The following is a 21950-nucleotide window of genomic DNA, read 5'->3' as shown; positions in this document are numbered from 1 at the left end:
GCCAAGTGAGGAGTCTTGCAAAAGCCTGCCTTAATTTCCCATCTGCAACAAGTAATAAATAGAATACCAGTCTTGGAGCAGTCTTCAGGCAGCAATACCATGGGAGGAATGCAGAGCTCTGTCTAAATTAAGTTAATTTTAAATTGACTGTCTTTTGGGAGGTTTTTCTACAGATGTCAGATTTACAAGTCAAAGCAGGCAAGCCTGACCAAGAGAATTCAGTTTATACAGCAATGGTCAGTATTTTATTTCAAGACTTTTTAGCATCCCTCATTAAAAAACACATTTAGGGAGACATCAGTAACTTACCTTCTCCCTGCTCCGCTAATTAAAGCTGCACTTGGTCAATATTTGCCTTCAGGAGGCTCAGTCTGCCCCACTGCACTCTGTCCATCCATGTGAGCTAACTGTCATGTAAAAGAGCTCAGAAGAGAACTGTTGTGAATGGCTTATAGCCAGTTCTATGCACACTAATTGTAAGATTTTATATGTATGTATATATATATGTATGTACACACACGCACATTAAATGTCCAGAATTATGCATCTGAGAATAACAGTGCGTATTATGCTGAGACATTTTTAGTAATACTTGTAATAATAATATTCTGCATCTGATTTTTCTGTGGATCAAAGACTGTGTGTTGGTACTGAAAGACATTTCCCCCTTGCAGAATTATTTTTGTTGCTGTTGTATCTACTTTTAAATCGGGCCATTATTTTTTTGCATAGGTGCACAATGGTCCTGCAATATTCTGGACTCCCCACAGCATAACCATCTTATCTGGTTTAGGTGGATCCTTACTTCACTGGTTCATATGTTGGTGTTTTTTTAAATCATATTAATTGATGTGGCCTTAATTCCTGCAAAGAAACGAGGTCTGATAATCTCACCCATTTTCATATGAACTAGACATATGCCTTGTAAGTTTTTAGACTGCTTTTCTTTATAGTGTTAAAGCAATTATATTCCACTATGTACAAAAAGCCACGAGGGGAAAATCTAAGTAATTACCAAGTCTAATTATACACATTTGTGGCTTAGTTTTGGAGCTTCTTAGAAGAATTTTGTGCTGTTACCCCAAACATGAATTTGGTCCTTTCTGAAATTCAGCATTTACTTAAAGAAAAACAAGTAGCATTGAAATTGAACAGTGAAAAGAGCAACAGAATACATGGCCAGTAGCTGTTAATAACTGCAAATGTTTGTAGGTTTAGGGGGCATTAACATTTTTTCTTTCTTTTAATCCACTCATAAATATGTCTCTGTGATGATTTCTCTGTAGTTGAGAGGTGCTTTGGTAATTAGTTTGTGGTAGCATTTGTCTGCCCCCAAAGTGTTTCATTAGCTACTGTGGTCACTGATGAAGGCATCGTCATGGAAAAGTGGACCTTCTCTTACCATCTTGAACCTTCTTTGTGAGAAGAAGACAGATTTGAATCTTGCCAATCTCAAATAACAGATAATTTAGTACATTTTCTATCTAAAGTAGTTCCTGCAGAGCTTGAAACTATTCAGGTTGGGAAATTCCAAACCATTTAATTTTAACACTGTAGGATTTAGTGTACAAGTAGTAGAAAGATGCTTCTGTTTCATGTCTTGTCTATGGGAAATAGGCTAATCAAATGTTTTCCAATTAGAACAATCAGTTCATCGAGGGAAACAAGCCAGTATTGGGCTTGCATCCAGTTCCTCCTAAGGCATTTTGCATCAGAGAAGATTAGTTCTGTGGCATCATCTTAAGGTTGAGGATTCACCAGGGAGTTGGAAGTACACAGGGTAGTGATGAAGCAGAAGAGGGGAAAGAAAAGGACCGGAACAGCAATAGTGAGTTATTACTGCTCACAAAAGTAGAGAAGGATATTTTTAGAGGTCAGTCTTGACCTCAAGTACATGATGCTTTCTTTTGTCAGATACCTCTGGCAGCGGAAGGCTGACCTAGAGAAAAAATTAGTCACCGAGGCTGCAATATCATGTTGTGCTCTGGCTTCAGAAGCCATCGCTGCTATCTGGGAACAAAGTGCAGTGGGAACTATGTGGGGAGAGGTGCTAATTCAGCACTGTCCCTCTTGGTAGGGATCATCTTTCACTTAATGTATTTTTTCATTCAGAACATGAGTCACCTGGAAGGAGGGTGAGCATCCATCACACTTTCTTCTCTTGCAGTGCGGATGGTCCTTTATATAGCAAGGGATGAATTAGTCTTTTGGGTCAGTTCAGCCCAAACTAAGCTGTCATGGCAGCAGTACAGCAGCTTAGCCAGCTTAGCCACAGGACAGCTACTAATATGAGTATAATTTAGCTTCAGTAGGGTATTTATAATAATTTAAGGTGGTTTTAAACTGCTGGATAATGTACTTAGTTTTCAAATTCAGAAGAGGAAATCAATTCTGTGTTCTTCAACAGCATAAAGTGTTTTCAGTGTTACTTAATGCATATGGTTCCTCTACAGTGAGATGCAAGACCTTCATGCACCCACCTAAGCAAGAGGCTAAACTGGGCTTGGACTCTTGCTCTAAATTTGGTGTGCTGTTTTCAGTAGACTATGGACAAACAAATGCAATAGGCAACTACAAATACAGAATAGCTTAACATGCTACCACTAGGGATGCCTTCAGAAATAATAATGATTAAATTTACCTGCTGTTAGAGGATAAGGAAGTTGTATTAAACCTGTTGTTTACCTGTCTCCTCATATATCAAACCAAAATTCTTTAGGGTGTAATACTCCAAAACTTCTTCAGGTTCCTCCAACATGGTAAAAGTTACTTTTACTGATTATTTTTGTGGCCTGTGCAAAATTAGTTTGACATTAATCCCCATTACCAGGTAGGTGTTCACACTGTGTGTGCCTTCTGCACCGTTTCCCAGATGCCTATTTTGCTAGTCTTCCTGAGCTTAGAAAATGATCTAAAACTGGAAGAGGCAATTATTGCACTAATGGATGATTCTGCTTGGAGTTTAAAAAGTGGGGGGTGTAAAAGCTGCACTGGGAAAGAATAAAGATACTCTGTATTCTTCACTAGGGAATATTTTGGCATTCTATCCCAAAGCGAGCTTGCTGTCCTTTTTTTCTGACATTAACTTACAACAGTTTAAATGACATTATTTTAAAAAGTTTCTATCTGGTGCCCTTTATGCTCTGAAATGTCTGGGGAAATAGTTACCTAATGATACAGGGCAACATAAAAATAAAAATCCTTGTTTTACCTGGTTTAGATTTATAATTGAGATGATTTATAAAAGAATCCACAGTGAATCTTAACCTGACCTGAAAGTTAATTAGATTACCATGGGTATTATGTCCTATTCGGAGTCTTTGCAAACAGCCAGGTTAAAAACCATGCAGCCAGTAATCCTGCGATTCTTTACACTGAATTCCTTAAATAATTAGTAATGTAAAAGCTTTTAAAAGCTGCTACTTGTCTTTTCAGTCTGCTTTTTCAGGCCATGGCAACTGTTTTCTAGCCGCGCTCACTTTGTCTTGTAATGTATCCCAGAAATGTTGGTTGGAAGGGGCTTCTGGAAGTCATCTGGTCCAACCTCCCTTTAGAAACAGGATGGTTGCCAAAGCAAGATCAGCCATGGCTTTGTCTAGTTGAGTCTTGAAAACCTCCAAAAATGGAGATTTCACAATCTAATTTACTGCAGTAGTTCACAAGGTAACGTAAAACAAAATCTGTGAAATATCTTCACTTTGACTCTAAATATTTCCGAATCAGATTTTGGCAGCAGTTGCCTGGCAAAGAAGCTGCACTGCCATTGCTGTATGAAAGATAATTGCAATGTACTGTAAGGGTGGGTTTCACATCACCTAGTTTTAGCTGCATATCAAGTAGGTACCTAGTTAAACAAGGAGTTTCCCCCTGTAACCAGTGAAATCAGTCCCTCCAAAAGACTGTTTCTCCCTCTTGGGGATTGTTGGGATGAGTCTGTCTCAGAAAGTGCCTCTTTCTCCCTGCCATTTACAGGGAATGTCCCCTAGCATTAGACTTGCTTAGATGGCCTTGGCTGGATGAGGGGAATTCCTTCCAATCGGGCCAAGGCAGTGTGGGGACTACACCCACAACTTTGATCAAGTGGGAAATCATCCTCATTAGCAAATGCTGCAAACCTGCACCATGAGGGGAACATCATCTGACAGAACATCGACTGGCAACCAGAGCTATCAGCCTCCTCAAGTGCTCTTCTCATGCTCTTCCCCCATTTTATGGTTTGGGGTTTTTTGTTTATTTGGCCATAATGATTTTGCCCTGGTCATCACTCTACCCTACTGTTGCTTTTGGGTTTTTTGTTGTTGTTGTTGTTGCAAAGGGGTATTGAATTACTTTGTATTTCCTTGAGTTCTGGTATTTCCCCAGGATTGCCATGGTTTGGAAGAGGGTGACTCAAAAAGACGGTTTGTTGATTGATTTTTTTTTTTATGGATGCAAGTTATGCAAACACTTGGGGGAGGAAAGAGCATTGTAAAGTGGCTGATAGAGGGAAGATTTTGCAAGCAGCAGTGTATTGCTTAGAATGCCTAGGGGGACTGCATGGTTATGCAAAGTAGTGCCCCAAGGGGGAAACATCTTGTCATTCCTTTAGCATAACATGAACAGCAGAAGGAGGTGTGGCCAACAAAGTCTCAGAGCGGAAAGGTTCCTTAACAACAACTTACAAAGCATTTTTTTTCATACCCACTCGTATTATTCTCTTTTGTCGTGATGGAACAGCATAAGAAATGATATGTTTTGCTCTCCTTATTACCTTTGATCTTTTGTTGGTTCTTCAGGTTCCCTTAAATTGCATATAAAGATAAAAAAGAATCTGACCTTTCTGAATTGGCTTCCTGGCTGTGCTGATGTTGCAAGAGGTTGACTGAGAACAGTTATTTTTCTGTAGAGTGGCTCACTGTATGCTGTTAGGTTTCTCAGGAGATTTTGTTACGTTTTTCTCTTCCGTAAGACTGAAGTCTGCTGATTTAGTCAGTGACAATTGCATTAACAATTACTGTTAGTGCAAGTATTCCTAATAGGGGTTTTAAACTTTACCAAATAAAATGTGTCTCCAGCCAATTGTGATAATGTGCATATAGCCTTTTCTGATGGATGCAAGGTTTGGACTTGTTGGGCCTGAAGTATCTGGTGTCATACATGTCTTGGGAGCAGTGTGCTGAAGGTCTCTCTCTGATACACTGCAGGACCCTGAGGATGCTGTGCCTGTCGGGCAGAGGAGGGCCTGGTGCTGGTGCATGTGCTTCGGATTGGCCTTTATGCTGGCTGGGGTGATCCTGGGTGGTGCCTATCTGTACAAATATTTTGCATTCCAGGTAAGTCAAATACATTTCGTTATGGGAGGGTTGTGTTTTTCTCTGTTAATGCCTTACATTTAGAAGAGGGAGGAGGAACAAAATACTAACCCAAACAGCCTTTCTGCTTTTTTTTTGTTTCCAAAACGTAAGCATTTCTAAAGGCAAAATATGTGGCCTGCTCTGAAGTTAGCTATTAGCAGAGGAGGGCAGAAGCAAAGCTGGCATATAAAAGGGAGCAGCACTTTTGGAAATCTTACTTTGCAGAGGAAGGATTATATCTAAGTAGGACTTGGGCTCAGGAACTGCAGCGGTGTCCCAGATTTTCACCTGTTCTCTCTGTGTTCCACAGTGACGAATACTGGAGGTGGATTAACCCCTTGAAAACCTCCTTGTCTGACCCCAGGTTTCCTAGACACATGCAGCACTGCTCATGCACAGGAAAGGGACTGCTTGTCAAAGTGCAGTGATTCTCCCGCTTCCTAGCCTCCAGAGGGATACAAAATACAGGCCCTGCGGGGCACTTGGTTGAAACTCAGTCAACGTGGTTAAACATGCTCTGTCAGGTCTAATCCACACTGACAAGATCAGACCTCTGACAAAATGTATTTTCAGTCTTTAACAAGTGGCACTGCTGCAGTGGGAACCCTTTGAAGACACTGGTGCCAGGGAAGTGGAGCATTTACCCAAAATATGGGAGACCTGAGTTAAATGTTGCCTTCCTCAGGGAGAATTGTCACTGGGCAGCACTGGATATATGCTGGGATGTTGCCCAAGTGGTGTGAGCACACCCTCTCTCCTTCAGAAACTGCCAGGGTTGCAAGATTCACACAGAAAGGGAGAGTATAAGTGAAACATGAATCCCTCTAGCCCTCTGGTTAGTATAAGGTATAAATTCTGTGTTCTTGTCCCTGCTACTGGGATTATTGTTTTTCTCCCCATTTTAGTAGCTGCAAAGGAGGAAGGCAGAGTGATTAAACATGAGAAATTCTAGCTGAACTTGCATTTTATAGTCTCTTTGCCTGTCATGTTAACCTCGTTCATAGGGGATCAGTAGTATTGCAAGTGATGCTTAAACAGCATAGTGTATCTTGGTGGATTAACAAGCTGAGAGTAGCTGAAGGCCCGTTGTAACACTAACTCATGTTCCATCCGTTCCACCTGCAGTGCTCCATCTTTCACATCTCAGTTAGCTGAAATGGAAGGTGCCTTTTCATTCAGATTTGTTTATGTCAGATCTGGGTTGAAGGAAACATTCAGGAATTGAGCTGAATTGCACTGAAGACGTGTTTCCAATTTAGAACTTGAAATTGATGGCATGTGCATATACATAAGTTACATGTTTCTAAAACTATCTGGCATATAAATTTGGAATATGACTTCCTCTGACTCAGGACTTTAATTTATACTTCATTTAAGTAACCTGCCATGTGTACTGTGACAAAATTGGTTGTTTTATTTTCTGTTGTTTGTCTTTTAAAACTGTTCAGAAGTGGTTTAGAAACTGACTTTCAAAACTTTTGAAGCTTTGCAAAAACTTAAGCAACTTCACAGAATAATGAAGGTTGGAAGGAAACTTTTGCAGTCACCTGGTCCAACCCACTGCTGCGAGCATGACCAAATTTGGAGTTAGACTTGTTTTTTAAAGGTGATCTGGATGATCAGTTTCAGTATTTTAAGTTGTAATTATTGACCACAGTTAAATAATAATTTAACAATAATGTGCATGTATATAGATGTAGGAACTTCATTATCTTTCTAAAAATAAGATACAGTGTGCCACAGCTAATGGATGCAAAACAGAAGACTAGATTTTAAGAACCTGCTTTTGGGATCCTGTTTTCCTTGAATTCCAGGGAAGGGCTCCCTCTGGGTTCAGTACAATCAAGGTTTTACCCATGGTCCTGTTGTAGATAGATAGCAACTGGCTCCTGCTCTGGTGTATAGGTCAAATTAAAGGGAAAACATTTCATTTAGGCTGACGGGTTTTTCTTCTCCACTGTGCTTTGAGAATATTAGTTTTAAACTTGTAGGCTGATGATGTTTTTGTTGCTGGGTTGTTTATTTTTAGCAGGGTGGCGTGTATTTCTGTGGAATAAAGTACATTGAAGATGGCTTAAGCTTACCTGAGTCTGGGGCAGAGGCTCAGAGTGCTCGCTACCATACAATTGAGCAAAATATTCAAATCTTGGAGGAGGAAGATGTTGAGTTTATCAGTGTGCCAGTCCCTGAGTTTGCTGATAGTGATCCTGCTGATATCGTCCATGACTTCCACCGGGTAAGAAATACTTCTGAAGAGCTTGAAAGCATTTAAAACTGGAAAATTGCTCCCCCTCAGTCATCCTGATAAATGTACTCCCTAATTATTGTAGTGGGGGAAAGCAGAGGGTGGAGGAGGCAGCAGAAACGTTTTGATCAGCAGCAGGCTGCAAGCAATTATTAACTGGGCATACAAAGTACAGCATTATACAGTCATCAGGAGGGAGTCTGTAAAACACCATCTGCAAATACAGTTCTGTTTTTAGAAAGGGAAAAAATCTTAGAGCTGTTTCCTTTTGTTAGTATGAGGAAATAAAGAAAATATAGTTTGTGCTGTGCTAAGTCCACCAAGCCAGAATCTGACCAGCTGCTGTGGTGCCAGGGGAGTTTAGAAAGGGCTGTCATAGCTTTGACCTCAGTTTGCAAGGACTGATTGCTTCTGGCATGAGTAGGTTCAGGCACCCCGAGAGGTGCTCTCTGAGCATGGCTCAAAAAGCCCAAAGCAGCAGCAGAAAGGGAAGGAAGCAACCAGTTGTCTGACCTTGGAAGAGAGCTCTTTTCTCAGGTGTCTTAGGAAGCCTTGTGCGCCACAGGCTACTGTGATTCCTAAAGGCACTGAATTAGGGTCTCAGAGCATTTTTAGCTGTTTCTTTCTTTTTTGGAGAAACAACATTGATAGGGATCATGGTAATGAATTTTTTTGCTAAGGCAGTTGACAGGCCTACAGCTCTCGATATTGGCGAGATCTGTAAAAGATTTAGAAACCCTTTTTCTCTGTAGCAGCCTGATGGAAGCTGTCTGATAGCAATGAAATGTTCTGCAGCTGGTTTTCGGGAAGCTGAATTTCTGTGAACATTTGAAGACTTCACTGAGCAGCTTTTTAAAGCAAGGCTGGAAAAGAATAGGGAAGTGTCCTATTTTTTTAATGCAAACCTCAGAGTTACAATTTTCCAGGCAGAATGGGTTCTATCTATCAAATATTCATAACCAGATCTGGAGGAAAACATTGCTTGCTCAAGCAATGTCATTTAATATTCCTGAATATATTTAGGGAGCTTCTGTTAAGAGTTAGAGCAAAGACTCTAAAGAGGAACAAACAGGAAAAAAGAGGGGGGCTGAGAAGTATCTAAGAAGTGAATAGGGACAATATTGGAAATTTACTTTTTGATTTACTGGGTTAAAGGCTCTGCTCTAAAGGTCAGTGCAAGGATCATTTGCCATAGGCACAGCACTTACTCCAATGTAATGAGATTAACTGCACTGATGATTGCTGTCCTGGTACTATTTTGACTGTTGGGATCTTGGTGCTCAGCATTTTATATACGTCTGCAGGCTCGGAGCTTTCAGCAGCTTGAGATAACGTTGTGTTTAGCAGGAACAGATGCAGTAAAACACAGCTCAGTGAACAGAGCCATAGGATTCATCAGGATAATTCCCGGAGCTTTTACATTTCTGTCTTTATAAAATAATGACAAATACTGCCATCCAGGTACTATAAAGATAATTATTCAGTTAGGAATAATCATTAATGCTTCAAGCCAGTATTATTTTTGAGAATAAAAGGATTTTTGCTGTGTTGTCTGTGACAGTATTTTATTTTCCCTTCTATATTCTGTTCTTACCAGTGGTATTTCCCTTTCCAGTATAACAAAAATATAAAAGCATGGAGAATAGAGCAAGGTTTTTGCCCTGTTGTTCCAAAATGCAGGCACTAGGAATAAATGAATACTATACTTGATTCCATGACAGCTCAGCTACACCTTTGTAATTTCATTACTGTGGTGCATTTGAGCTACTTATCGCCTGCTGCCCTCCACTAATCCCTGTCATAGATTTAAACTATCGAGCTGCCTTTTATTTCTGCATTTACCTACCCTCAAATTGGGGTTGTTTGGACAGGTTTTATAGTGAACAAAACAATAATTTGAAGAACAACACGAGGCAATAGCACTTTACCAAAGTCTGTATGTGAATTTTCTGATGTTCTTGTAATTTTGATTAAAATAAATACTTCCTCTACAGAGACTCACTGCCTACCTTGACCTTAGCCTGGATAAATGCTACGTGATTCCTCTCAACACTTCTGTTGTTATGCCACCAAAAAATTTCCTGGAGCTGCTGATCAACATCAAGGTACGGTTAAACAGTAAGTGATTCGTTCCTAAAACAGGGGAAGAGGAGACGTTGTACCCCCAGCTAACTCTGGCATTCACACAAAGCTCATGTATTAGTTAACTGATCACTAGAGATTTTTGCAAAGAGAGAAGAAAGTCTACAGTGCTCTTAGTTAATTAATTACCATTGTGAAGGAATTGTTAATTTGAACAAATGTGATTTTATTTTTCCATGGTACAAATTTGGCTGACAAAATCATGTGAATGTGGTGTACCTTGACTCTTTGATAGTCTTGTGTGTTTTTTACTTTTTAATCCATTGTGGCTAAAGCTTCCACGAAGCATGTATGTACTGGACTAAGACTGGTTAGCTGAGATGCCTTAAGTGGATATACTGGGAAACTCTTCTAACATGGGCATTGTTTGAGGCATGGGTCCCTGGGGTTGGCTCCTAATTTGACCTGATCTGGCGGCTTGAGGGTGTGAGGTGTATTGGATCTGCTATGCACACTCTGGGAAATGAGATGTGGCACACATCACACAAGGTGTGATGGGCTAGCACTGCATCCAAGTTCATGAGGCTTCCACCAGCCTTGAGATTCCACCTTCCTGTTTCCAGGCAGGTTTTGTTGTGGTAATGACAATTTGGACTGTATGGTTAGCAAAACCCACTTAAGATTCTGCAAGCACCAGACCTTCAGAACAAGATTCCTTGGCCTTAAAAACAAGGACCATGGAAAGGACAGAGATACCACAATCGCTGAACAGCCCAACATGAGTTTTCAGTATCATGTAGTGGGAGCTCCTAATGACTTCTCAGCAGGGTTTGATGATTGAACACTACTGCTGGGCTTGTGGTGCTGGCTGGCTTGTCGCCACCACAGGGACATGCTGTTCTGTTAGAAGGAGAAACTGGGTGAAACATAATGGCTTGTGAAATAGAGGAGGCCAAAGTAGAAAATCTAATGGGATCTTTTACTAATTTAATATGAATCATCTTTATCTTTCTTTTTAACCCTTACATATGTATGTTTTAATGCAGGTTTGTATAGCTTTTGTCTTGGTTTCTTTATAGAACAGCAAAACACTCTTGGTGGGGAAGAGAGCTGATAACTTATGTCTAAGATTTGGGGAAAGTGTTATAAATTTCATTTTACTGGGCTTCTGTAACTTCAGAATTTTTATTATTGTCTTTGGGTTTGCATCTTCCGAAAAAGGCTTTGGAATTAGGCCTTCAGGAACCAGTTCAGCCATTTCTTAGTGGTTTGTGTATATAAATGAATTTCATGTGAGAAATGACTTCACAAGTAAGTCCTCTGCTGCGTTTTTGCTGCCTATTTTGAGACTGGCTATTTAACCGCACTTTCATTTCCCGTACACAAGGATGAGGTGGTGTCTGTAAAATTCAGTGACCCGGTATCTTTTTATTTTGTGTATGCTGTTCTGTTTCCATTTTTAGTTCACACAAATTCCACTGTTAAAATCTGTTAATTTCCTACTTTGTTGTTAGCACTGAATCAAATATACTTGGTTTACAAGTAAGAGGATAACCAGGCATCACGCATTTAATTGGAAATCTGTGCAAAAGCGAACTGTTTTGATCATTGTCCCAATCAGCGAGTGCCCTAATTTTATGAGACATCTGTTTAATTCTCATTGTATTAACAAAAAGCTGTGGGCATTTGATGTCTCAGAAAATCAGGTTAAATGTTTTGTAACTGAAATTTGGGAAACAGTTCTGCAAATGCACAAAGTGAGTAAATTTCTGCTCGTTGTCCTGCGGCCACACTGGTTGCACAAGGAGAATATGTATGATATTAAAGTGCTCGTTTGATTAAAATGAGCTCTGAATACATGCAGAGGGCATTTTATGAAAGTGGAAGTGCTATGGGCTGTTTTGTTTCTTAGGCTGAAATTATGGCTTTCTTTTAAAGAACTACATTTCTATATATTGATACAGTTTGCTTGAATGTGCAGACAGTGAAAGGCCTCCTTTCCTTGGGAAGCAAAGTGGAAACCCAGGTCTAATATTTGTTCATCTACCTCCTTCCCATTGCTGAGTCAACTGGCCAATTTTAACCATATGTGATGCACTGAGTGTCTCAAAGAGGATGATATTTGTGGCTGTGCTGGATCTCAGTGCTCAGTAATTGCTTGTGCAGCAGCTAGGCAGAGGATATTCCCACATTGAGCTCTCCCTCTTCCTGCACCCCGCGAGAGGGCTGAGAAGGCCATGTCCATGGAGTGGTCCAGGAGGTCCTGTGGTTTAGAGGGCACAAGCCCAGGAGTGTCCTCCCAGGCTGCCCCAAGGCTTCAGCAACAGCAGTGCCCACTCTGCCAGTGCCCTGCCCTGCTGAAATTCAGGAGACCAGCAGTTAAGATACAGTAATTTACAGCAATTTAATTACCAAATATCTAGTGGGATAATTTGGGAGTGTGAAGTCTTCCAAGCTCTTGCTTAAAAAAAATTGCTGTTGTTTTCCTCATAGTACATGCTGAAGAAAATTTTCATAATTTAAAGTGAATTTTAGTCCTTTCTTTACTGAAGAGAACAGCATTCAGTTGGTGACTCTTCAGCATGTCACTTGGACTGAAAAGGCAGTCTTGTTTTGCAGTGGAAATTTCAAGTTGTTTATTGTCAATACAGCAGTCTTTCACCACGGAAGTTGACTTTGTTTCCATAGTAAGTGATCATTTTATTTTAAGCAAGCAAGCAACACCTTCTCTACTGCCATAAACGAGAATCACACTAACAGGATTTCTTAAATGAAGCAGTATTTGAAAGAAGTTGATGGCCATTTACCAGTGGCAGTCTTGGGAAATCAGCTGACAGCCAAGTATGTGCATCTTCAGATGCGTGCAGCCAGGTGTGCGCAGAGCTGGGTTCCTCCATCATTTCAGCCATGGCAGAATAACACAGAACGGGCTGCAAAAGGCTTGGGGAGCCTTCACATCTCTTCCTCTTTCAGCATGTTGCCTTAAAACACCTGATAATACCACTATGACCTTCTAATACCTTTCCACGGGAACAGTTGTGGGAATCACCATAATAACTTACAGGGCTAGAGGGTTTTGGGTTTGGCTTGAGGGCTGTGATCCACACTGTTCGTGGTGTCACACGAGGCTTCCCAAAGCCTGTAGGCTGTTGCTGGCATGCTTCATAGCAGCTCCATGTGGAGCATGTTTCTGCCAACTCCTCTTTGGAAGCTCCGTTGGGATGTTGTTAATGAAGTGAAAACTGTGGATGGTAAGTGCAGGACTGATCTGGGACAGGGGGTGCACCTGGAAGGAGACATTTCTTCTCTACTTGAACCCTGAAGTTACTGTGGCAGGAGGGAGGTGGATGTGTGCATCAGTGGACATTTTGTAACCTTTTTGAATATAACCATCATTTATCTCCAGTGCAGTCACGTACGCGTTTACAGTAAAAATCCTGTGGGTAATACGTATTTTAAAAGAATTCTATGAAGATATGTCACAGCTGAGTTAAAGAACGCTTCTAAAGTGTTTCTTGTGTGCTCAGACCAGGAAAAGACAGCTTTTGACAGAGCTGTTACATTTTTTCAACAGGCTGGAACATACTTGCCTCAGTCCTATTTGATTCATGAACAGATGATCGTTACTGATCGCATTGAAAATGTGGATCAGCTGGGATTCTTTATTTACCGCCTCTGTCGCGGCAAGGAAACTTATAAACTACAGCGCAAAGAAGCCATGAGAGGTAAGGTTCCTCCTTCCATCTTTGGAGTTGGCAGAAAGTTTAATAAATAGGCTTGATTGTGTTGAAAGAAATCACTCTTATTAAAGCAGGTGTTCCTTATGGTGGTAGCCAGCTCAGTGGGCTTAAGTATGTCTGATATTTTCTGTGGAGCTATGGAAATAAGTCATTTTATTGTGCAGAAGTACTTAAGGCCCCATAAGCTAGGAGCTGCTAAAATGTGTGTGTGTGTGCGTGGTTGTGTTTTCTGGGGTTCAGGCTTTCATGGAGGCCTTTATTTAATACTTGTTTCTTGACCCACCCACCCCAAAACAAAAAAAAACCCAAACAAACTCACTTTAATGTAAGAGAAACCATAGCCTTGTAGCCCAAGTTCAGAATTGCGACTTTTTACAAGGGCATGTAGTGATCTGACAAGGGGGAATGGCTTTAAACCAAAAGAGAGTAGATAGGAGGGGAGTTCTTCACTATGAGGGTGGTAAGGCACGAACAGATTGCCCAGAGAAGCTGTGGATCCCTGGCAGTGTTCAAGGCCAGCCTGGACAGGGCTTTGAGCAACTGGGTCTAGTGGAAAGGGGGTTGGAATGAGATGATATTTAAGGTCACTTCCAACCCAAACCATTCTGTGATTCTATGAATTGTAGATTCCTTTTGTCATTAAAGCCATTTTTAAGTTAGTTTAGTTACTGGTTTACTCCTTCGCTGTTCCCTCACGTCCCCACAAGCATTTTTGTAGGCACACAGAGAGGGAGACTGGGAACTGATCTGGGTTCAAATTAGCCTGTGGGGGAGTTGGCAAGTTGGCTTTAACTAAAACCAGAACTGGGATTTGGGTCACTACACCATCAGGATTGCTGCCTGATGACTGATTTTCTCCATATGAACGTGTGCCTGTGTGCATTCCCTCTGAGCAGGGGATCAAAGAATAGTAGTTCTGATTTCTGATGACATCATAGCAAATGTAAAACCCTTGTGTCACTGACATGCCATCATCCCCTCTTCTCTTTGCCCTTCATTGTTCTGTGCTAACACAAACAGGAATTCAGAAGCGTGAAGCTGTCAAGTGCCGAAAGATTCGACACTTTGAGAGCAGGTTTGCTATGGAGACACTCATCTGTGAGCAGTGATGAGCAATATTCTTGCTACCGGAGACTTGCAAACTACAGTATGACCCCACCCCTTGTGTTGTGTGCAGTGATTATTTTTTAAGATTTTCTGTTATGTAAGTAGAGGACAGGGCTTTACTGCTGAACACCTCCCGTACTCCTCATCTCGTGAGACATGGCCTGTCAGGATGAGTTAAGGTATTTTCCTTATTTCCAGGTATGGTGTTCTTCTTATATTTGAATAGCAATTGTATAAAGACTTAGTTGCTAGCGCCTTTCATGTGATGAATCTTGAATACTAGGAAGAAGAGGAAGTCTTTGAAATATCCACCAGTTTTTAATTCAGTAAAATTGAAAAGAATTATTAGTGTACAAATGGACTGCAAGAGCTACTTCTAACTGTAATATTACCTGCTATATAGTTTGTTACAGCATATAGCCAGACCTGTATTTGACTCTCCCTAACAAAGTGCAATTTGTTTCATTTTTAAAATACTGTCATATTTACCTTTTTAGATTGATTTCTGACTTGATGTTTTAAAATGGCAAGTGTTTGCTGTAACAATCTTTTAGAAGATTAAGAAGTAACTTATGTTACTAACTTGTATATAATCCATGTATGTGCAATGGAAAATAAACCTTATAAACCTGTTTGTCTAAAAGTCTTGTGTTTCCTTTTGCTATTACTGGTTTGTTGTTGTTTTTTTTTTTTTTTTTTTTTTTAGAGGAGGGGACTACAACTAAATGTAAAAGTTAAAATTAAAGCTTTTTACTTCTGATGCTATTTTTAAAAGCGAGAAGATAAAAGGGAATAGGCGATAGGGGTGGCTGAGAAATTAAACATGAATAGAGAAGCATGTTTTTTTCAGTTTTTTCTTCATTTAAAGGCAGTATGTGCTGCTTGCTGAAATTCTGGTTGGTATTTCCAAACTGCATACAATAACAGTGGAGATCCAGAGCTGACCTGATATGTTAATATGTGAAATCCCTGTCCTGAGTATTTGTCAAATGAAGAGCATAATGTAGAGTGTACCACAAGTCAGGCTGACCCAGCTAAGAGCCAGGAGTGTTCACAACAGGCAGGACAACACCAAGCTGTGTGGTGCGGTCAACACACTGGAGGGAAGGGATCCCATCCAGAGGACCCTTCACAGGCTTGAGAGGTGGGCCAAGGTAAACTTCACGGAGTTCAACAAGGCCACGTGCAAGATACCATACCTTGGTTGGGGCAGTCCCAAGAACAAATAGAGGCTGGTGGAGACTGGACTGAGAACAGCCCTGAGAAGGACTTTTTGCAGTTGACAGTAATCTCAACATGAGCCAGCTTTGTGTGCTTGCAGCCCAGAAACCAACCGTATCCTGGGCTGCATCAAAAGGAGCGTGACCAGCAGGTCAAAGGAGGTGATCCTGCCCCTCCACTGTGCTCTCGTGAGACCTCACTTGGAGTATTGTGTGCAGTTCTGGTGTCCTCAATGTAAGAAGGATATGGAGCTGCTGGACAAGTCCAGAGGAGGCCACAAAGATGCTCAGAGGGCTGGAACATCTCTCCTGTGAAAAAAGGCTGAGAGAGTTGGGCTTGTTCAGCCTGGAAAAGAGAAGGCTCTGAGAAGACCTTAGAGCAGCTTCCAGTACCTAAAGGGGACCTACAAGAAATCTGTAGAGGGAAGCAGGAATGGGATAGAGGGTAGATTTAGACATTAGGAAGAAATATTTTACTATGAGAGTGTGAGGCACTCAACAGGTTGCCCAGAGAAGCTGTGGCTGCCCCATCCCTGGAAGTCTACAAGGCCAAGTTGAATGCAGCTTTCAGCAACCTGTTCTAGTGGAAGGTGTCCCTGCCTATGGCAGGGGGTTGGAACTACATGATCTCTAAGATCCCTTCCAACCCAAACCAAGAGTCTTCATTAGGAACTGTAGTGATAGGACAAGGGGTAATGGGTTAAAACTTAAACAGGGGAAGTTTAGATTGGATATAAGGAAGAATTTCTTTACTGTAAGGGTGGTGAGGCACTGGAATGGGTTGCCCAGGGAAGTTGTGAATGGTCCATCGCTGGCAGTGTTCAAGGCCAGGTTGGACAGAGCCTTGGGTGACATGGTTTAGTGTGAAGTGTCCCTGCCCATCCATGGCAGGGGGTTGGAACTTGATGATCTTAAGGTCCTTTCCAACCCTAACTATTCTGAGTCCATGATTCTAAGAGACGATTTATGATTCTTCATTTCCCTTTGTTCAACCTCAGGGCATTCTTGTCAGCCCATGTGCTTGAGCTTTGCCAGTTAATCTGGAGCTACCTCAAATATCACTGATAGCGTTCTGTATTGTGTCATTTGCACTTAAAAGTGCAATTGCTAAAGCAAATTTGATTGTTTTTTATTGATATGATGGGGATCCTTGTAATGGCCACTTCTGTGGAGAGGAGTTCAGGATAAGATGTATCATAGTACCTGTTGTTTTGAAGCTGGTTGCAAGGAAAATATTGGGTGAGAAAAAAAGGGAGTAACATCCAAAACATGTCTAGAAAATCTCCCCCAAAATCTACTTCCAAGCTTCAATGATATGGGAACTGGCTTGACTTTCTGCCCAAATTTTGAGCATTGATTCATCAGGAAAGTAGCAATCTTCAGTATAATCTTTGCGTATTTGTTTGCAAAACCCCCACTATTTAAACTGATTTTTAGATAATCTACCCCATAGGTGTCTTTTGTCTTAATTTAATTTAGTCAAGAATCTTTGGACTAATCTTAACTTTTAATCTCTTACAGGATCTTTTCTTAATACAGAGGGAGGATGCTTTACTGGGTTTGGAGCCATTATACAGATGTAAACACGCTGTCATCCTGCTTCCTGCTATTGTGAATGTTTGGATCGAGATAAAATAATTTGTTTTAAAGGAAGTTTCTTAAATACACAATACATTTTTTTTTCCTTCATCTGCATTTGGCTTAATTTACAGTTTATTCTTAGTGTAGGTGCATTATATATAAAATGAACAGTATGATTATTATTTTCTAAAAGCTGGACTTCTTTAATCCGTTCTTGATGGTGCATGGCAGTAACAAACATCAAAACCTCACATAGATACAGGTTAGATGCTCATGTATAATTTATATTTATATGGCTATACTTTGGACTAGATGTAAGCAAGCTGGAAAACCTGATGGGAAAGCTTCAGCTACAGACATGCAGGATGTTGCAATTGTGTGCTTAAGGTCAAATGTATGTCAGGGCAGGGTTACGGGAGCATTCTCTGGAGCCCTGTGTGACATGAGAGTCCTGCTGAAGTACTTTTAAGCTGTTTCCCACTTCTTCATGAGCTGAAACATGGAACTTGTTGATTTTTAAGTAAGTCTTGCATCATCTTCAGCTTGTTTTCAAACTAAAGCTCAGTGAGAAGCTGTGATCTGTGGTGTGTCCTTTAACAGCGACACCAGCACATGAGGCTGCCGAAGGGATGGCAGAGGGGGCAGAACTAGGTTTGTTCTCACAGACAGGAGGTTTATATGATCTCACTGCACACCTGGGTACCAAATAACTTCTGAGCCTGTTGGATGGATGGTGGAGGGAAATTTATTTCCCTCAGTAGTGCAGAAATAAACTCAGGTACACTGAGGGGAAGCTCTCAGTGCACACTTACATCTTACCAAATGCCAGGTGGTTTTTATGGGAAGATGAGCTAAAACACCTGGGGTGCAGGAAAGCTCCCATTGAACTTGTGTCCTCTTACACAATGCCAATGAAGTATGGGACACAAGTCCACGAACAAAAATAGTTCTGGGAGCTGCTTGGGCTTTTTCCCCTCTTAAATAATAAAAGAGTATAATAAACAAACCTAGTGGTGCCTTACTGAAGAAAACCACATTTGCAGCCCAGTGAATTCCAGAAAAGAGTCAGGATAAAAATGACCTCATTGAACAATTATCTGTGCGAATATTTCTGAAGCTCCTTGTAAGAAAGAAAATTAATCCTAATGCTGAGACACAATTTGTCCCTGAAGCAGCGAAATGAAAGCAGTGCCACTGTACTTACTTGGTGTCAGGGGATGTGTTGCTCCCTTGTGGGCCAAGAGCAGCCTCTCATGTTTTGGTAGGTCTTTATATGTGTAAGGCTGTTGAGAGCAGCCGATGTGTATGATCTACGCTTGTAAAGCACAATAAAGCCTCCAGTCTTCCCTGCTCCTCTTGCAGCTTTAGTAAAAAGCCACAGGGCAAGTTTTGGCATGAGGAAGATACTGAAGGCCTGCAAGACACAAAATGGAAGAGTTTGGTTACCTGGCACAAGGCCATCCCCTGGAAAGGTGGGTACATGCTTTTGTTCCTACAAGTTGGATGGGAGGGTGAAAGTCTGACGCATCTGTGTGAGCAGAATCTTGTGGTTTGGAAATGCAAGCAGAGCTGTACTGACTGACATTGCTTGTTCTAGTTGCAGGAGAGTTATGTTATGTTACTGTCATGGAGGAAGCAACATGGAAGGGCCCATAGTACTGGTATCATACCATGATTTTTCTGGAATGCTAGACAAAAACGTTTTCACCTAGCTAGGATATTTCACTGCCACGGCTTGGTAAAGAGTGCTGCCATCTTAGGCACAGTCTTAGCAGATAGAAAACCCCAAGATCATGGGGTGGTTCAGTTCAGCGCAATGCCTGTATCTGTGCACTGCAGACTATGGCTGCTAATTTTCAATTGGTTTTCAGGTTGTTGGTTAAGATTAATTTGATTCCTGAGCAGTGCTTCCAGTAGAACATTTTCTGCTTCTTGTGGGCTTGGGAAATCTTGCACGAGGAGGCATAGAGAGCCCACCAGCAGCAGGACAGGGTGTTCCCCGTGCTGGAGCGCATTCCTCAAGTGGTGAGAGGAAGCAGAACTTTGGCCTGAGCAGGACAGGAAGGGAGGGACTGCAGCGGGGTCATTAATGTGGCCATGTAATTGCAAGCAACAAGAGGTTGTGGTTTGTTGACCTTTGTTTCAGTACCAGCTGGCAGTACCAACTGAAACAAACTGCCCTGCAGAGGGGGCACAGGGAATGGTGTTTTTTTTCTGCTGTAATTGCACTTGCACTGGCACTTTATCTGGTCAATTGCACCAGGCAGGGATTTTATTTTTAGTGGCCTTGTCCTCAGTGCTAGCACAAATCTAAAAGAGACACGACTCCAACAGCCATTTTCACTTACAGAGAACATGCAATGTCTAAGGTCTTTATACAATTATAAGTAGTTATGATCTTCCTATAGTCAGATAAATACTATTATCCAAGGAAAAAGCGAAAAAAAGTGATGCTCAAGTCTAAAAACTTTGATCAATACAAAACCTCTCTAAACCAGTCTCAAGGGGAGAGCATCAGAAGTATCCGTGCAGTGGCCTGGGTCGAGGTTTTGCATATAGGTATCATATACATACAGATGTTTCTCCATCCAGCAACAAGAGTCACAGTGTCCTTTCAGATCCCAGCAGCAATTTGGTCAGACACTGGTAGAGATTCCTGCCTTAAACTGACCACCATGGTACCTGAGACTCCAGCAGTGCACTGCGTAATGCTCTGAGAAGAGGAAGTCACAGATGTGTGTAAATGTGGAGCTAAAATACTGTTTTTATTAATAATGTGTATATATGGAGAGAGGCTTTGGACTGTTATAGGAGGCAATATCTAACAAGTATCTCTCTGTTTAGAGAGAAATGGGTTGAGTTTTGTCACAGTCCCTATGGATTTTACAACACTGTAGAAATATTAACTTTTAGAAATTGTTTTTATCCTTCATATTTTGAACTGAGTCTTCATGTAGGATAATTAGGAATAGGATACTAGGAACCAGGCTCACCAACAAGGGGTACAACGAGATCCAGAAGAACTGGTTTTATCATAACTGTAATTGAAGTGGTAGAGGTCTATGATAATGTAGAAATAAGCAGCTAGTCTTGGTATACCATGAGGTGCACTTCAATCAAGCTTCCCCCTCACATACATTTTAATGAAAACAAAAAAAGTAGCAAGTTTCTATCATATCTGAGCAGTGAGAGTCAAAATAAAAAGGCTTGGGTTTATTTGCAATGGAAGCATGGCTCCAATTCCTACCGGCAACTGACATGAAACTATAGCAACAGTTTAAAATGAAAAAAAAGAATTAAGATAATAAAATTACTTAAGATTGTGTAGCATCTGGAAACAATGAGTCAGGACAGCCTGACTGGGCAATGTTTCACAGACTGCCATCTGTCTATGACCTGCACTTTAAAAGCTGTTGCAGCAAGATGTTTAGAATAAAGATATTGTCAGGTCACATGAGACGTTATTATTAATACTCTATTTGACCTTGCAGTGTTTCCTTTGTTTCTTGTAAGAGCTGCTTTTCTTCTTTCCTTTGTCATTTTATTCCAAAAGCCCAAAGGCTCCATTTTAAAGAAAATGTTTCAAATAATCATCATAGCTAACAAGGAGGGTGGGGAGAGCACAGTGATTTACATATGGTTTTACACATGCATATGCCTTTCTGTGGAAGTACATGCATACTCATTAAGTTACCTTATTGCAGTTTGGATGTAGCTACTACTTCTGATGCTCCATAATGGAGGACTACAGGTTATTGTAGCTCGATTCATCTGCTGACTCCCTTTTTCTCCCTCCAGTTGTAACTTGAAGCATTCTGAGATTATATTTTGGTTGTCTGGGAGCCCTAAATGCGTTGCTTGATGAAAAAGCACATAAAATTTGATTTGAGAAGGAGCTTGGCACACCAACAATTTTAGAAAATTAGTATTTAGACTGACTGTGGTTGTCAGCTCTTTAAAAGGATATGATGTTCCCTGAGCACTAATGCACAGAGGGTTATGACAGCAACACAGATTCTTTGCCTATCATGTGGATGATCTAGGGCCTGGCTCCAAAACCATGTTAAAGCAGCTGTGAGGGATGCGACTCAGGAGGGTGTTTTTCCTTCTCGCTGACAGCTGGGAGGGTCTCCACTGGCTGGGACCAAGTTTTCTGAGATGTTTTGCTCTCACTTTAAATTCTTCCATGCACCTAAAGCCAGTGTGAGGAGAGGACAATGGCTTTGTCTGTTGCTCAGGGGTTAGCTTACTTTTCCAAGCTGGTAGATCTGCCTTGCTGTTCCACTGCAGACACCATGCAGCCCCAGGCTCCAAACCTTCCACAGCATCTGGTATCATCTGACTACGAGAAGTACTTAAACGTGCTTAGAACCAGGGCAAAGTTACTGTCACAGTTTTACTAAAATCATAAGGCATGTCTAAATTCCACTGCAGTCTGCAACTGAACCACCGAATTTTGAGTTTATGTACTTGGATTTGCCCCAGAAATCCCATTTGTTCTGTATTCACTTTACTGTAATTGGTTTAATTCTAATTATGAATCAGAAAAAGACTGTTCTCCTGTTTGAAAATAAGTTAATGAATATAAAGAAAAAGCATGAACAAATTAATAGTGTGTCCATCTTAAAAATACTTGGGAATT

General features: G+C 41.0%; 1 protein-coding gene across 2 annotated transcripts in view; it reads left to right on the top strand.

Moving 5' to 3' along the window:
* The window catches only part of ITM2B (integral membrane protein 2B), a 30056-nt gene extending 14906 nt beyond the window's left edge, over positions 1–15150 (top strand). Inside the window, exons 2-6 of one of the 2 annotated variants that reach the window (XM_057425636.1) lie at positions 5184–5312; positions 7366–7569; positions 9573–9683; positions 13235–13385; positions 14421–15150. In XM_057425636.1, the coding sequence (XP_057281619.1) occupies positions 5184–5312; positions 7366–7569; positions 9573–9683; positions 13235–13385; positions 14421–14509 (684 nt within the window). In that variant the 3' untranslated portion in view covers positions 14510–15150. Of the gene's footprint in view, positions 1–5183; positions 5313–7362; positions 7570–9572; positions 9684–13234; positions 13386–14420 lie in introns of both variants that reach the window. The other variant, XM_057425635.1, reaches the window with a different exon arrangement.
* The last annotated feature ends 6800 nt before the right edge of the window (positions 15151–21950 follow it).

Source organism: Pezoporus wallicus, unplaced genomic scaffold (genome assembly GCF_028554395.1).
Source record: "Pezoporus wallicus isolate ANWC-B61680 ecotype Strahan unplaced genomic scaffold, APGP_CSIRO_Pwel_v1 contig_787, whole genome shotgun sequence".
In the NCBI taxonomy this organism is placed as follows: Eukaryota; Metazoa; Chordata; class Aves; order Psittaciformes; family Psittacidae; genus Pezoporus; species Pezoporus wallicus.
This window is presented reverse-complemented; position numbering and strand designations above follow the sequence as displayed.